Source organism: Corylus avellana, chromosome 6, assembly GCF_965113065.1.
Source record: "Corylus avellana chromosome 6, dhCorAvel1.hap1.2, whole genome shotgun sequence".
Taxonomy (NCBI): Eukaryota; Viridiplantae; Streptophyta; class Magnoliopsida; order Fagales; family Betulaceae; genus Corylus; species Corylus avellana.
Genome location: NC_142495.1, coordinates 22,822,083 through 22,839,242, shown reverse-complemented (window position 1 = coordinate 22,839,242; position 17,160 = coordinate 22,822,083). Strand labels below are relative to the sequence as shown.

The following is a 17,160-nucleotide window of genomic DNA, read 5'->3' as shown; positions in this document are numbered from 1 at the left end:
TCTTCTTCTCATGGAACATGGATTAGCTATTTACCGGACTCAAGTTGAAGAGTGGAGAGGTTTGGATGAGTTTGGATCTCAGGCTCATGATAGTCGGAAACCATTTAATTACATTTCCGCCAACAAATGGTATCAATACCAGTGAGATAACGACTTGTAGATTACCAATCAAGGCATCAAGAAAAGTAATCAAACTTCTAAGTTAGCCTGCAGTAACTTTTCCATTGCCAATCAATGCATAGAGCTTCACAGGAAGAAATGGTATTCTTTGTAGTAATAATAGCAAGAACTGCAAGCATAAAAGAGTATATTCTGACAAAGAGAAGGATACCTACCACAAAACAAGCATCATATACGGAGAGAATTTATTGTAACCATATTATAAACAACTACAGCAATGTATGCTTCGTCTTGGCGGTTACATTAACTTAAAAAAAATTCAACCACCATGTCTTCAGAAAGACAAGAATTAGGAACATGCGAACAAAAAAACAAAAAAGAAAAGAAAAATAACAAAGAAATAGGAAATGGAGCCAAAAATGGACTGTAAAAGTCTCTCAACTCCCTTGCGGAACGGAACAAAACTCAGGTAGACCAACTACAGCAGTGATCTTACCCCCCGGGGCGGGGGGAAGAAAAGAAAGGAATACAGAGATGGTAACATTGTTGACTAGAGTAGATTTCTTCTAATCAAGGTTGTCCCGGAGACCACAAGCAATTATCTTCCGAAGCAAAAGATCAGGATCACATTGTTGAATAGCCTAGTGCTTGTAATTAGGGTTGTCACGGAGACCAAGTTTAGAAAGAACCAAGCAGTATGAATCCCAGTCAGTTCTTCGGAGATACTTCAATAGCCTCTTCCTCCTCTGCACCATTCCTATAAGACCCTTTCGAGAATGCTTATCCTACAGCATTATGATACATAAATTGATTAAATAAGTAAACTTGTTACGAATCTTATTGATTTTATTATTGTTGTCATTATGATTATTAGTATTATTATTAACTTGTGACTAGTTAAAAATGTCAAACTGGTCTATACAATGCACAGAAATAACAAGGGATAGAGTTTTCCTCCAAACTGAGGGAATTGAGGAATTTCCTTAAATCTAGTTTACAAAATTGCATGTGCCCTTTAGCATAAGAAAAGCTCATTTGAATTGACAGTAAGATTCACTAGAGTCCAATGTGCCATGCATGAAGAAAATTTGACAACAGCGGTAATCATGCATTACAGAACACTACAGTCCAAAATGATTTAAATACGGGATATAGTTATTCAAATTCAAACCCTAAAACGCAAACCCTATCGTTTCAAGAAGATGCTGGCTCAATCAAAACCCTTGAATAATTTCTTTTTTATAAACATCCGCCCAATATTGATCAATCAATTTTGTTAATCCTGTAAGTATTTTCGTTTTCTTTTAGCATTCCGAAAGCAAATAAAACCAGACATTAATTTGTGTAACTGTGCTCCATAAACAATCCACATGAATTGTGAAGGAACAGACCTGGTTTAAGACGCATGAAGCAGGAGTGTAACCCAGTTACGTTTTAAATTTTCTGAGAAAGGGGAACATCTTCAGGGCGTTATAAATACAGAATATCATATATTTCTTGTATTAATGATTTGGGCGATTAAAAAATATTAAATGTGCACTATAAACCAAAAACTACTCAATTTTTTCAAAGCAATACAAAATATTCTTCTTTTTTTCCCATATGGGTAAGCTACAAAATATCCAAAGAAGGAACTATATAAGAGCTCCCTGCTCAATATATTGTTTGGCAATTTCTTCAATTACGCTTAGAGACCATATAAACTCACAGAAATGGATGAACGCTTGTGTTTTACACAAAAGTAATAACTCAAACGCATTAAATAAGAACCAAGCACGCATGCAAATGTAGATGCGTGAAAAGCTGATAAATACCAAACCTTCATGCAGATCTGAAGGTGTACCCTCTCTACAGAGATGCAAACAATTTTTCTTTCTCCCTCTACATGTTCAATTTGCATCTCCCTATTGATCACAAAAGATGAGTAAATTTTGATGTGGTTTTCCAAGTTGGAAGCTTTGGACAGAATAAATTTGCAAAGAAAAAAAATAAGTAGCAAAACTTTTGGGAAAAGGATTTTATGCAAAAATTGCAGAATTTGAGTGTGCAGACTAATGACAAATCCAACTAAGCGCATTCATCTGCACTCAAAACGTAGAAGCAAGCAACCCCTTTAGGGCTGCTGTAACTTTACTCCTTGTATAATACAAGGTAACCAGCAGTTGGCAAGCAGAGGCATCTAGCAGCCACAAGGCAGTCCAACATGTCTTATTCTTCTTCTTTTTTCCTGCTACCCAAACAAACTCAATCCTTTACGACCTAAGCAAACGCAAGGAGACAAGGTGATGGCCCATGATTGAAGAAATTTGGCTAAATTACACTTTCCCCCCCTCGTGGAAAATATTACACGTGACTAGCAAGTGCATGAGACATTTTGAAGTGACTAATTTGCCCTTATTTGTGTGGAAACTGTGATCGTCCTAGAGAATTAGTCCCACATTGGGAAGACGAATTGCGCACACTGAGTGGCTAGATTATGAAGGTGCTTATGACTGTTAAGTCCCATATTGGTTCCTTATTATGTGAGATTAGGCTTTATAAATGATTTCAGAAAGCTCTAATTGTAACTTGACTAGTCAACAGATTGCTAAGGTATTAGCAAATAGATTGAAGATAGTTTTGAATAAAATTATCTCCAAGTCGCAAAGCGCCTTTATTAAGGGTAGGCAAATTCTAGATCCTATTTTGATTTCTTATGAATGCCTTGATAGTAGGTTGAGATCTAGGGAGCCAGGGGTGATTTGGAAAATAGATCTAGAAAAAGCTTATGATCATGTGAATTGGGATTTTCTACTGTATTTGCTTAGGAGGTGTGGTTTTGGGGGAAACATGGTGGATAGAACATTGCATTTCTTCGGTGCGGTTATCAATTCTGGTTAATGGTTCTCCTAATAGTTTTTTTAGTAGTTCCAGGGACTTGAGACAAGGAGGACGCCCTTCTCCTTTGTTGTTTGTCTTTGTGATGGAGGCTTTGAGCAAGATGATTTTTGTGGCAGTTCATGGGGGACTGTTAGAAGGATTCAAAGTCAGTAATACTATTTTCTCACATCTTCTGTTTGCTGATGACACCTTGATTTTTTGCAATGCCATGCCCGGCCAATTGCATTATTTGCAGAGTGTGTTTGAAGTTGCCTCCGGGTTGAAGGTTAACTTGGCCAAGTCGGTTTTAACACCGGTGGGGAATGCGGATCAAGTGGGAATGTTAGCCAATATCTTAGGGTGTGGGGTTGCCTCTTTGCCAATGAAGTATCTTGGTCTTCCATTGGGGGCCTCTTATAAGGCCAAGCATATTTGGGATGGCGTTATCAAGAAGCTAGAACACCAGTTGGCTAGTTGGAAAAAGTTGTATTTGTCGGAGGGTGGTAGGGTCACCCTTATCAAGAGCACCTTGGCTAATTTGCCCACATATTATTTGTCTCTTTCCTATCCCGGTGAGTGTTGCTAAGCACATCGAAAAGTTATGACGCAATTTTTTATGGGGTTGGAATAGGTAAAGAGTTCAAGTATCACTTGGTGAATTGGTTGAAGGTTTGCACTCCAATCAAGGAGGGAGGGCTGAGTATCAAAAATTTAATGGTGTTCAACCGCACTCTTTTAGGGAAAGGGTTGTGGCGCTATGGGATTGAGAGAGATGCTTGGTGGAGAGTGGTCGTAGATTCGAAGTTTGAAAGCTTATGGGGCGGGGCGGGTGGTGCTCTCTTGAGCCTAGAGGAGCTTTTGGGGTGGAGTTGTAGAAGAATATTAGGAAAGGGTGGAAGACTCTCAAAGGCTTTACTAGACATGTGGTGGGGTATGGGACTAGTATTAGCTTTTGGCATGATTTGTGGTGTGGAGATATGGTTCTCAAGGTAGCTTTTCCAGTTTTATTTTGGTATTGCTTGTGTGAAGGATGCCTCAGTTGTGGCTTATATGGAGGTGTTGGGTGGTTCCGATCAGTGGAATGTGAGTTTTTTTAGAGAGACACATGATTGGAAGTTGGAAGTCTTTGCCTCCTTTCTCCAGGTATTGCATTCAGTCAAAGTGAGACGAGGGTGTGAAGATAGATTGTGGTGGATTTCCTCCAAAAGAGGCCTCATCAAGGTCAAGTCCCTCTTTTACTACTTGGCTAGTACTGAAGGAAAGAGTTTCCCTTAAAAGAGTGTGTGGCGGACACTGGCTCCTCCAAGAATGGTCTTTTTGCGTGGTGGGCGGCTCTAGGCAAAATTCTAACCTTAGATAATCTCATGAAGCGACACGTTATTGTGATAAACAGATGTTGCATGTGTAAGAGAAGCGAGGAGACGGTAGATCATCTTCTTCTTCATTGTGAGATTGCTTCTTCTTTGTGGAATGTCATCTTTAGTCGCTTTGGGATGGCTTGGGTGATGCCTAGACGAGTATTCGATTTGTTCGCCTGTTGGTGGTCTTCTAGAAGGCGGAGTAGTGCCACGGTCTAGAAGACGGTGCCTATATGCCTCTTTTGGTGTTTATGGCAAGAAATGAACAATAGGTGCTTTAAGGACTTTGAGAGGTCCTTGGAGGACATTTTATCCTCTTGTTTTCATATTTTGTATCTTTGGACTATAGCGTATGTGTCCCCGTTGTCGATTAGTTATGATGATTTTCTTGCTTGTTTTTCCTTTTCTAGATAGGTGACTCTTTTGTATACTCCATGTGTACTTTGGGGCGCCTTACGCTTTTAATAAGACTAGTTATTACTTATCAAAAAAAAAAATTGCAACTTAACTAATCTTTTTGGAGTGATAACGCACATGTAACTAGTGCTTTTTGTAAATCACTACGAATGGTATCAGAGTAACCTAGAGACACCATGTGGCACTAAGGAACTGCATGGCATGGGCCCTAACAAGAATATTAGGGATTTGAGTGGGGGAGATTGTGTCACCCCATAAATTAGTTCCACATTGGAAGGAGGAATTGCGCACAATGAGTGGTTGGAATATAAAGTGTTTATAAGTGCTAAGTGCCACATTAATTCATTACAAGATGAGACTGTGTTTTATAAGTGATTCTAAGAAGTTTCAATTGTAATTTGACTAGTCATTTTGGATTGATAGAGCAAATATGGCTACCTTTTTCTCCGGGTCGCTACAAAAACACATTGTTTTAAGGGGGAAAAAAAAAAAACCCGGGCCCCTCTTCCATGGGGGGATGCCACAAGGCCATCCACTCTTCTCTTCTGTTAGGGGTGAGCACGAGGCCACTCTTCTATTGGGGTGGTTGTGGCCACACCTCCTCTATTTGGGGGTATTTTTGTCTCTTCTCAATGGGGGCAGTTTTATAATTTTCTATTTTAAATTGGGGGTATTTTTGACAGAAAAAACAGTTCATATGCATGTGATTGGCACGTGTGCCGTTTCCATCTAAAAATAGAGGCCAAATTTGACACAAGGGGCAACTCAAAACATTCTAGTAGTTTATAGCTCCGAGTTAAAGTGAGTCATAGTTTAGATGCGTAAGTGCAAGTGAGGTGATAGTTTGGAAGGAAAAGTGTAATTTAGTCGAGAAATTTACTTATTCTTTATTATTGATTTATTCTGATGTTTGCATCAAACTACACATAGACAATCATACTCAAGACCTTCATGAAAGAGAGTAAGAGAAAGATGTAAACATAATACGTATGAAATTAATGCAAGGAAACAGACAAAAGAAATGATAATGAGGGAATGAGCCTTTGGCAGACAAGGAAATTCATTGTGTTTGACATTGTATCAGACCATGTAATGTACCATTCAGACATCATGTTATACTCAGAATATCTATGGCATGCCTAGACATGTGTATGCAAGAACATGTCCAAAATGTGCACGCACATTGTGTCAGACCATGTCAAACACTGTTCAGACATCCTGTTGGACTCAAAATTCCTCTTAACATGCCTAGATGTACATGTAAAGAGTGTGCGCACATGCACATTCACGCACACAAATGCCCAAACAACGACCTTTATTAAGCAATTAATAGAAAATTGAAATCCGATAACACAAAGGACACTTGAATTGAGTGCAACTGATGTCATATTTCCTATCCAGAATATAAAAGGCAAGGCCTTAAAAAAAATCAGCTACAACAACCTAAACTATGTTGACTAACTCAACATGCCCCATTATTTAGAAACAAAATACGGGTAGCTAACTATCTCTTTATAAGGAGCAAAAGTCAATTTCTTGTTCAATTATTAGGATTGGTATTACCCCCAACTAGAACTATAAAAACTATGTAGTCAAGGAACAGAAAGTGTTCACACTACAAAGTAGAGAACTAAGGTTATGTTTGATAAGTGGAATGGCTATTCCATTAGGATAAGGAATAGTTTTTATTGAGAATTGAAGAATGTGGAATGAAATAGCCTTAGAATAGTCATTCCCTCATGGCAATGGGAATGGATATTCCAAGTCTTAGATCCTTATCATATACTCTATAACACCAAGGCTATTCTATTCCACCTTCTTCCATTTCTAATAAAAGCTATACCTTATTTCTAATGATAGTCATTCCACGTACCCAATGTAACCTAAGTAATAATACAATGAACATCATCTAATACAATAGACCGAATTAAACAGGTTCTTGGTTTGATTGTCACCTTTTTGTGTAAAACTGTAGATAGATGCTTGATCTTAGTTGTGAGTTGGGCCACTGCAAAGAAATTAGAGATGGGATGTAAATAATCCTTGGCCAGAGAAGAAGAAACCAAAAAAAAAAAAAAAAAAACCCACTGTATGTATGGAAAGACTTTAAGGGTAATTGAAATTTTCACTTCTCACAAGCATAAAGAACAAAGTTGTTTATTGCAACCAAAGAAGGGCAAGAGACCATGTAGAACATTAACATAATATTTCAGGGATTTCAATAGCTCAAAAATAATTTTATGACACCATTGCGTATGTAATGATGAATATTAATAATTTACTAAAGGAAAAGGCAAAATTCTCGTACACGAAAAGTATCAAAAAGAAACTACACCCTAAATGTGTTTGAAATCTAAAAAGTTTACAAGATCACAAAATAATTTTATTTATCAAAAACAAACCACCACAAATAAATTGAACTATTAACTAGCAAAAATTATATTCCACCTACCCAAATTCGCTTTGATCTTTGTGAAGCAAATTCAGATCATCTTCGTCATCTAAGTTGCCTCTTTCTTATGTTTTGAAGTTGTCTCGAGGTTGAAGATTAACTTGTCTAAATCAGAGCAGTCCTTGATGGTGTTGTGGATGATATTAAAGGTTTAGCTTGAATAATTGGTTGCAGGGTGTCCTCTTTGCCTTTGACATATTTGGGTCTTCCTTTGGGGACTTCATACAAGGCTAAATCAATATGGAATGGTATTGTTGAAAAAATGGAATGTCGTTTGGCTAGTTAAAAACAGCTCTATTTGTCTAAAGGGTGGTAAGTTGACACTGATTAAAAGAACTCTTTCCAATTTGCCTACTTATTATCTATCCCTTATTCCCATCCTCGTAGTTGTTGGTAACCGGATTGAGAAACTTCAGAGGGATTTTTTGTGGGGTAGAGTTGGTGACAACTTCAAATCCTATCTAGTCAGCTGGTCTAAAATTTGTTCTCTAATTTGCTCTAGTGATTTAGGGGTTAGAAATCTCATTCAGTTTAAGCGAGCTCTCTTGAAAAAATGATTAGGGCAATTTGCCATAGAGAGAGGCTTTGTGAAGATCAATGGTGAAAACCAAATATTGTAGCATGAGGGCAGGATGGTGTTCCAAAGAGGTTGTTGGGCTCTTCGAAGTGCGGGTGTGGAAAAACAATAGGAGTGGCTGGGTTTTCTCTAGATTTGTCGAACATGAGGTGGAAGACAGATCTAAGATCGAGTTTTGGCATTATTTTTGGTGTGGGTATCACCCCCTAAAGGCATCTTTTTTGGAATTGTTTACCATTGCTCATTGTACGGAGGCTTTGGTGGCAGATCATATGTAGTTTTTTTTAAAAAAAAAAAAATATTTATGTCGGGGAACCTTTCCAAGGCAGGGCCTTTCAAACCCACTCCTACAAAGTAAACCCCGGTCCCGTGCACCGCACCCTCGGAAGTTTCCCTACATGGAACTGGTTAAATCGCTGGCTTTTCACCGGTGGGTGTAGCTCCAAGGGATTGTTTGCATCCATGAGGTATTGAACCTTGAACCTTGAAGTGAACAAACCTTAAGACCAAGGCCTCCACCACTTGGGCCAACCCCTTGGGGTTATATGTAGTTTTTTATCAACAATATTCAGTGGAATATTTCTTTTACCAGACCAGTGCATGATTTGAAGGTGGACTTGCTCACTTCGTTCTTTAATCTTTTGTACTCTCTCAGGTTGAGACAAGGAGGTGAGGATAAACTAGCTCCCCATTTTCTTAGAAGAGCATTTGGAGAAATAAGGCTCCTTCAAGGCTAGCATTATTTATGAGGACATCGGCATTGGGGAAGAGTTCAACATTGGATAACCTAAGAAAGCGGCATGTCATAGTGGTAGCTTGGTGCTGCATGTGCAAGAGCGGGAAGACCATATAGATCACCTTCTACTCCATTGTTAAAAGTGGCTAGAGATTTGTGGGTTTCGATCTTCCCTCTTTTTGGTCTTGAGCGGGTCATACCTAAAAGGGTGGTGGAGTTGTTGGCTTGCTGGAAAGGTCAGTTGGAAGCCAGTGCATTTTAGAAGCTTGGAAGATGGTTTTTATGTGCTTAATGTGGTGCATTTGGATCTTTGAAGATTGTGAGGGATTGGTGTTTGAGTTAAAAAGTGATGTCAATCTCCCTATGCATGGATGGTGGCATACAATAGTGCTTGTTTTTCTATTTTTACTAAATTTTTGGACTTGTGTTATTCTATTTTTCCCTAATTGAGGGTCTCTCTTGTGTGCTTCCTATATACTTGAATTGCGCCCTTTTCGCTTTCTTTACTGATTGAAAAGAAACTATCTCTAGTTCATCTTACCTGATTTGCAATTAGATTCACATGGTATCAAAGATTCAAAATGAACTCAGAGGTCCCGAAGGTATGTCAAAAAAAAAATAATCTACTCCCTACTATCAAATTTCGTCTACTGAATTAAAAGATTCCGTTAGTGAGACACTAACTTAAAGAGGACACGTGTCATAATTTTATTGACTTCGACATGTCACACTAACAGAATTTGGTAAGTCAGTGAACAAAATTTGACTTAAATTATTTTTTGCCATACCGCAAGGACCTCTAAGTTCATTTTAATACCAGAAGGAGCTAATTGTAAATCAAGTAAGCTACAAGGATTGATTTGCATTTTTTCCACACAAAAAAGGGGTACAACAAACAGAACAGGGAACAAAAATTAAGGCTGGACAAATTAGATGAAAGTGGAGAAAACCCAGCCTACATTTTTGTGGAATTAATTATACCATGAGCATGTCAAAATAAAGTTTGCATGCATGTATCATAGAAAGAAAATCAGAAACAAGCAATCTCAGGATGAAAAGTGTAATGTAACTAAAATGAAAACTCCTTTACCTTGAACACGTGCAGATCCACAATCTGACTCCGACATTTTAAATTCATCTCTAACTTTTGCTAGCTCAATTTTCAGTTTTTCTGTAGAAGACATATTATCCGGGTGGAAATACTGCATTAAACATATTTCAAAAATATTAGAAAGGTCGAGTGTCTTCATGTGAAATCTACAAACACACAGGCATCAATAAGTTCATACCTGGTACTCTTTAAGGACATGCTCTTAAGGACGGAATACCCTAAAAAGGACCCTAAGCTTCCCTAACTGATAACAGTACTGTAAGGTTGAGTTACTTCATGTAATATTGGTGTATGCAATTATCATATGTAATGAATTTGCTTCGAGCTCATTTGGGGAAAAATATTCACTGTATGAACGACAAGAAGCAGGACAGGAATCTGCAAGGACCTATTGTGGATAATATATGTCACTCTGACACTAATTTAGTTCAATTATCAGTAAAACCAGACATATTATAATTTCTTAATTTAAAGAATGCAAGAATTGAGTCACAGCTAGGCGAAGAGTTTGCATTTAGGGTCTGCAATAGATCTGTTTCTGACCCATAGACGTCGGCTGGAGATGCCTTTGTATGGTATAAGAGTTTGCATTTAGCTCTTATGCAAGAGTATACCATCTAAAATAAGAAGCAAAAAAATATACTTAACAGCAAACCCTTCCAACACATGCAGCTCTTCAGAGCTTCATTCTTTTGCATCAAAAGGCAAAGTAGACCTCAAAAGGCACGCTAGTATTCCAATCTACTGCATTTACTGATGCTACTAAATACATCCTCTTCAAATAAAACAATATGGGTTTTGCAAAACCCTATCACCTTTTTAACAAGCACTGTAAAACACAAGTGAAACTACTACTTACACATACAATTGCTTCTTAAAGAATTCCACATCAAAACATAAGTAAGAATTAACAGTAAAAAGTTAGAAAATATATATATATATTTTTAGGAATGGACTTGGCAGTCTAATTTGTTCTAGGCATTGAATATTTTGTTCAACCAAAAATAGTACTAAGAATATAGAAAAACAAAGAGTAGGATACTTGCCTTTTCAACTAGCTGCTCCTTCGGAGGTTGCAGTAGAAAGTTTGGAGTTCTGCCTAACTGGCCCAAGATATCGAGTCTCTGGACTGAAAAGTTAAATCTCAATCAATAAATTATAGGAGACTATACACGTCATATTCTACTGCAGAAAAACTTAAAGCTGGAAAATTTTAGTTAACCACAATTTTTTTGAAGTGAGATTCCACAACTCAAAACAGACATTGAACATGTATATATCAGAATGTAAAAGAAAAAAATTAAAACTAAATAAAAAAACAATGAGTTGTGACAAGTGCAACAATTTGCCTTAGGGAAAAACCAGGTGACAAACCCAAAAGAGCAAACTTGAGCCTTGTATTAGATACCTTGGGCTAAATTATTGGTTCAAGAAATTATTTTCCATAATTACAGGTTTAATTTAACAGTAATAAGAATAAAGGAAGGACTGTAGAACTATAATTCAGTTTAAGGGGAATTAAAAGAAGAAAGCAGAAACTATAAATGTTAGATTTTTCATGTTTCGCGACCCAGGGAACAAAATTCTTCACTTGATAAAGGCAAGTCCTAAAATATTTCCTGACAAAGGTTATAACTAGTTTTCATACTAAATAACACAGTAGAGAATCCCCAAAATATCTAAGTATCTTTGATACTTTCTAAAACTTTAGAGCAACCAAAGCTCAATTGGTTCAGCAACCGGGGCAAAAGATTCTAAATTGTTGTCACACAGTCAAAAGTGGAGACTGATCTACCATCTATCATCTTCAAAATCCTATAATTTGATGGCTTAAGGTGGATCAGCTTCCAGATGATAACTGAACTGAAATCAGTTAAACAATATTTATCCTAGAAGCCTTTTTAACCTTGTCATCATCTTATTGGGTCCAAAACAATATAACATCTAGTATTCAAAACTGCAGATCCTTTTCCTTCTCCACAATCTTAGCAACAAAACCAGAGGTTGAATCTACCTATCATCAAACATTGGAATATAATATCAAAATAAGCTCAATTTAGATATACTACACAAAAATCACTCGCTTAACCAACTTCCAGCCCCTCTCGACAATTCATTATCAAAATCAGACAGGTTAGGTTCACATAGTCTCTCTTTTTAGGGTGTTTTCCGAAGGGCGTGCAGTTACATACTAACATAAAATCAAGTAATCCAAAGTACCTTTTCTTTTCTTCCCCAATTTTCCAAAGAACCAAGCAGAGAACTAGAATTTTTCATCACCAACCAACCACAACAATTTGCCATTATTTTTAATATTCAATTTCAACTCCCAACTATTCCACACCCGGTGTCCAAATCTCCAGTTCCCTAACTTCCTCATCAACCAAAACAGAAAGCACATTATTCCACCATCCACCATCCAAATAACAAAGCATACTTAGAAAACTAAATTCATCAAATATCATACGAAACCGCATTACTTACTTGAACTTGTCTTGGCCTTCTCAGCGTCTGACATCTTCAACCTCAACAAGCTCTCCCTCAAATCTACAAACGAAAGCCCACCAATCATCGACTCCGTCTCCTTCTCCTCAATCTCCCTCAGCTTTATCAGCCTCTCATTCAACTCCCCAAGCGAAAACGACGCCTCCTTTTCCTTCTTCCCCTCCGGCCGCAGCTCCCTCAGCTTCTTCCCCAACTCCTCATAGGTATACGCCTTCACAAACTCCGTCTTCGTCGACATTGTCTCCCCCTCCACTTCCTTCCTCTCCCTCTCCTTCCCGAACACAGATGCCGGCAGCATACCCGTCCCACCGATCACCGGACCCGACTCCGTTGACGGCTTCAACTTCAAACTAGTCTTATATTCCGATAATGACATAGGGTCCGCACTCCTCCTCTCATTCTGCGCCATCCCGGGAGACGACGAAGACCGTATCTGCCGCAGACTCTCGCGAATCGTTTCAAACGAGGACCTGCCGCCGACTTTTCCAGGGCCTGATCCGGCATTGGCGCTGTTCTCATTCCGTTTGTAAAGCTCCTGAAATGAGATGCGCTGTGATGATGATAAGGTTGAAGACGCAGAGTTGGGTTCGTTGGGGGGAGGCACAGAGGATCGGAGGCGGAACTCGGAGAGGTTCTTGCGGATTTCTTCGAGGGAAGCGACTTTGGAAGGCTTAGAGAGAGATGGGCTCAAAGGGTTCGTGGGTCTTCGTTGTCCTTGTTGTTGTTGTTGTTGTTTGAGGCTAGCTTTGACGTCAGAGAAATAGGAGGAAAATGAGGATTGGGATTGGGATTGGGCAGGGTGGGGTGGGGTGGAGGACGGCGTCTGGTCGGCGGGGGTGGGGTCAGGAGGGGTTTGGGAGGTGGAGAAGAGGTTAACGAGAGAGGGGTTGTGGAGGGTTCTATGTTTGGGTCTCAGTTGCAGAGCAGCCATGGTCGCTGACGAGAAGTGATGTCGTTTAGGGGATTTAGGGTTTGGGAGCTGAAGAGGATAGAAGTGAGGGTTTAGTGTGGGACCCAGGAACCGAGTTCGGTGGTTTTGGGGTTGACGACGATGATGAGCAGAAATGGTGGGGGCCAGGTTTGGGTTTGGGTTTGGGGTTAGGGTTAGGGCTGGAATCACCTGCCCAACTATTGGCATCAGAAATTTCCTTTAATTTGAGAAAATATTTGTTCTTAGCTTTTTATTTTTATTTTTATCCGTCTTGCAAATTTCGGGATTCCCTCAAATTCTTCTAAAATTCAAGAATCTCAAGTTTCTAAATAAGTAAATATTGGCTGTCCATTACATCTAAAGGTTAAAATTCATGCCACTTTTTTTTTATCTTAACGACGCATCTTCTTCCTCTACTTTATTCTTTCTTACGTCAAAGTGGAAAAAAAATATATATATATATATTATAGTTTACCCCTCAAGTTCAAGTTGACAAGTTGTAAGCCTTTTTTTTTTTTTTTTTTTTTTTTGAGGATAATCAGAGATATTGTATTTAGTGTAAATGCTGCAAAACAGAAAAGTCTGCCTGCAAAATATCACGTATTCAATCCGGTGGGTCATTATACCACACCATGTTCAACTGTTGTAAGCCTTTTTTATTCTAGAATGAATTTTTTTTTTTTTTTTTATGGCAATGTGGTCATTCTGTTTGCCAGGGGTGGGTGCGAGTCGGATTTTGGCCTTTTCCCTTACCTGACCTGCACCATGCGGGTTTGAAAAATTCAACCCACTACCGAGCAAAATGAACCCTATCCGCCCGGGTTTGGGTTTTACGTGGTGGGTTGAACAGGGCAGATACTACGGGTTTGGCCGGGCGGGTGCCAGTTTTTTACCATTTTTTCTTTCTTCTAGCTTTCTCCAATGTTCTCACGTACGCCTCCCTCTCTTCTTTTCTCCCTTTTTTTTCTTTCTTCCTTTCTCTTCACGCACACAACAGAGAGAGACCCACTACTGAAACCCACTCCTCTTTTCCTTCTCTTTTCTTTTCTTTTCTTTCCCCTTTCTTCTTTTATTTTCCTTTTCTCTTCTTTCTTCTAGAAGATGGTCCTTAGAGGAGATGAACCCAGATCGTCTTCTTTCTTCTCAGCTCAGATCTTCTTCTTCTCGTCCTCCTCTCTCTCTCTCTCTTGCTGCTGTTTTGTGTTCACAGAGGAACCCAGATCGATTCTAGGGTTTTTTTAGGAGGATTCGTTTAGGAGGCAAGGTTAGAAATTTAGGAGGCAAGGCTCACATAGTTTAGCAAGGTTAGAATTAGAAATTTAGGATTCTAGGCTTTTGTTTTTTTGCCCCTTTTAAGTGGTCCTCAGCAGGGCGGGTATCCGCCGCCCAAATATTTTCATACCCGCAACCCGTCCCGCACTGCAAAGGTTGAAAGAAATCCAATCCAAATCCGCAAAAACAAAACCAAAATCTGGCTAAGGCGGGGCTGGTTTGCAGGTTGGGCGGGTTTTTACCCACTCTTACCATTTGCAAATTTCATCTTTTTGAACGGTAGGCAGGACACATGCCACGCAGGTGGCCTTTAAGCACCAAATTTGCTAAAATTACCTCTATAATATTTCAAAATATCCCCTTACTTTTTTTTATTTTTTTATTTATAATAATAATAATAACAATAAATCTAATGGGGTGGCAAGCCACCCACTTGGCCTAATGGGGTGGCTGCAATGGGCATGGGGTGGTTGCGGGCCACCCCCAAACGGCCATAGTTTTTTGTTTTTTTAATTTTTTTTTAATTTTTTAAAAAGAAAAAAAAAAACAAAAAAACAGGGGCATTTTAGACTTTTCATACGCTAAAATATCATGTCAAACGCACGTGACCTCCAAACAGTCAAAAAAGACGGAATCTATAAACGGAATGGCCACATTGCAGTTAAAAAAAAAAAAAAAAACTTTGTGAGGATATATTGTTAATTTTTAAACATTAGAGATAGAATAAAAAAAGAGATTTGCAAGAATACATTCTCCCACCCATCTCCCCCACCATCTTCCCTCTTTCAACATCATGATTTTTTCTTAAAAAAATAATAAATAATAAATACAAGAGAGGAGATGGTGGGAGAATGCAAAAGAGCATTTGCCATAAAAAAAATTAATTAATTAATTAATTAATAAAAAAAATGCACACAACTTAGAGGGTAAATTGTAATTTCCCAAAAAAAAAAATCCTAACTAGAAAGTGACAAATTGATAGAAGAATAGATATAATATTATTAGCTTACTCGCAAAAAGAATTAAAGATTCAGAAAATTGAACTGATACAAAAAGCAACCATGAAAAAAAAAAAAAAGACCAAATTTAATTTATCTATTCCAATGAATACTCGAACTGTGTCGGGGCATGAAAACCTCTATAATATTTTCAAACAACAATAAAAACACTTTATACTGAAAATAAATAAATAAATAATTATCCTGTGAAAACATCACCGATACTTGTATAGTCATGGCTATGACAATCCAACTCCTTTGTTACTGGAAACATAAAATCAACTTGTCAAAATAGAACCTAGCTCCTGATAATGTATGGTGAAAATCTAATTGTGGGAGACGTATTCCTCCCATCCCTAGTACTAAATCTTGTAGATTATTTTATTCATTTTGGATCGATCTTATTTGAATTTGCATTTAAGCTTGTTATATATCACTATCTTTTATGTAAAGTCTTAAGTTATTAATTTAAGATCACACTCATAGGACGTTTTATGGATTACTCTGTACATATTGTCAGAACTTACATACGAGGGAGGAATTTATTCAAATGTGTGATAATAAATAGATATTCAGAATAAGTCAAACCAAACATTATTAGGACGTAGGTCATGTAAGATCCCAACATTGCATGTGCATGATATTCTGATGTTTTATGTTTAAATGTTCAAACCATGTTGTTTCTGTAGTTTGCACTGTTATTGGTGGGTTTGTTCATATACCGATAACTTTTTTTGTCATTGTAACGTTATGTTGGCATATTTTGATTTTTATTTATGCTGGGTAATGGATGAGCCACTAAATGCTCAAGGGGCCTCCAAGTTTATTTACAAGCCCACCAATGAGAGGCTCAGACCAAAGTTAAGCCAACCTGCCAATGGTAGAACGGGAATGAAAGGTTATAGTAAGGAAAGCCACGTTCACAAAAGAACGTGGTCAAACTTGAAGCGCTGAACCGAGCTACGAGTAGACATGCTCGAGAATAAAGCAGGAGCCACTTTCTACCAAAGTTGACAGCTCGTAAAGTTGACATAGCTTCTGCTATATCAGGTTCAATAATGTGATCATTTGGTGCTGACAAGGTTGCCAAAGCCTCACCCATATTGTCTCCCACAACAATACCAATACCCATCTTCCCTCTTCTCTTGTCCACAGCTGCGTCCCAATTGATTTTAACAAAACCTTACAAGGCGGCTTGCCATTGTATAGCCCTTGTATTGTCTACTACCGTTTCTATGTATGGCCTCGAATTGGCATTACAGAATGCCTCCAGAGATTCTACAACTTTACTAATTATTAAATTTGGGAAACTAACCATCCGCCTAAACACCACTGCATTCCGTCTAAGCCATATAGATCTTGCAACTACCCCCACGAGCTCCATATTGTCTTTATCCAGGAATTGATGCAACTCCTTAACAATGCATACAAAATCATCATTCTCGATGCATCTTTTTTGTGTCTTCTTATTACACATACTCCATATAGCCTTTGCAGCAGGGCATCCCAACAAAAGATGCCCCGTAGTTTCCACTTTCACACCACATAAGGGACATAATGAAACTTCCATGATTTTACGCCGAAGTAGATTAGCTTTCGTTGCCAGGGCATTATGACATGCCCTCCACATAAACACCTTTACTGCATGGAGAGTGTTCATTTGCCAGTTCTTCTTCCAGAGCCATTTGTGTTTACCAGAACAAGAGCTTTCACCCTTATCCACTTCCACACACCCCTTCTATAAATGATAGGCACTCCTCACCATGAACTTCCCGCTTTTATTGGACCTCCATATTAGTTTATTGGTATTGTGGATAGAACCAA

The 17,160-nt window shown here is 38.4% G+C and overlaps 1 protein-coding gene across 1 annotated transcript; it reads right to left on the bottom strand.

Annotated features, from left to right (window-relative positions):
- Positions 1–353: 353 nt before the first annotated feature.
- On the bottom strand, positions 354–13,403 carry LOC132188651 (S15/NS1, RNA-binding protein). The gene is made up of 5 exons (XM_059603169.2): positions 12,115–13,403; positions 10,677–10,759; positions 9,610–9,721; positions 6,710–6,762; positions 354–905 (listed from the first exon to the last, which is right to left on the bottom strand). The coding sequence occupies exons 1-5, from the start codon at positions 13,271–13,273 to the stop codon at positions 762–764; spliced, it is 1,551 nt and encodes a 516-aa protein (XP_059459152.2). The 5' UTR covers positions 13,274–13,403; the 3' UTR covers positions 354–761.
- Positions 13,404–17,160: the final 3,757 nt, after the last annotated feature.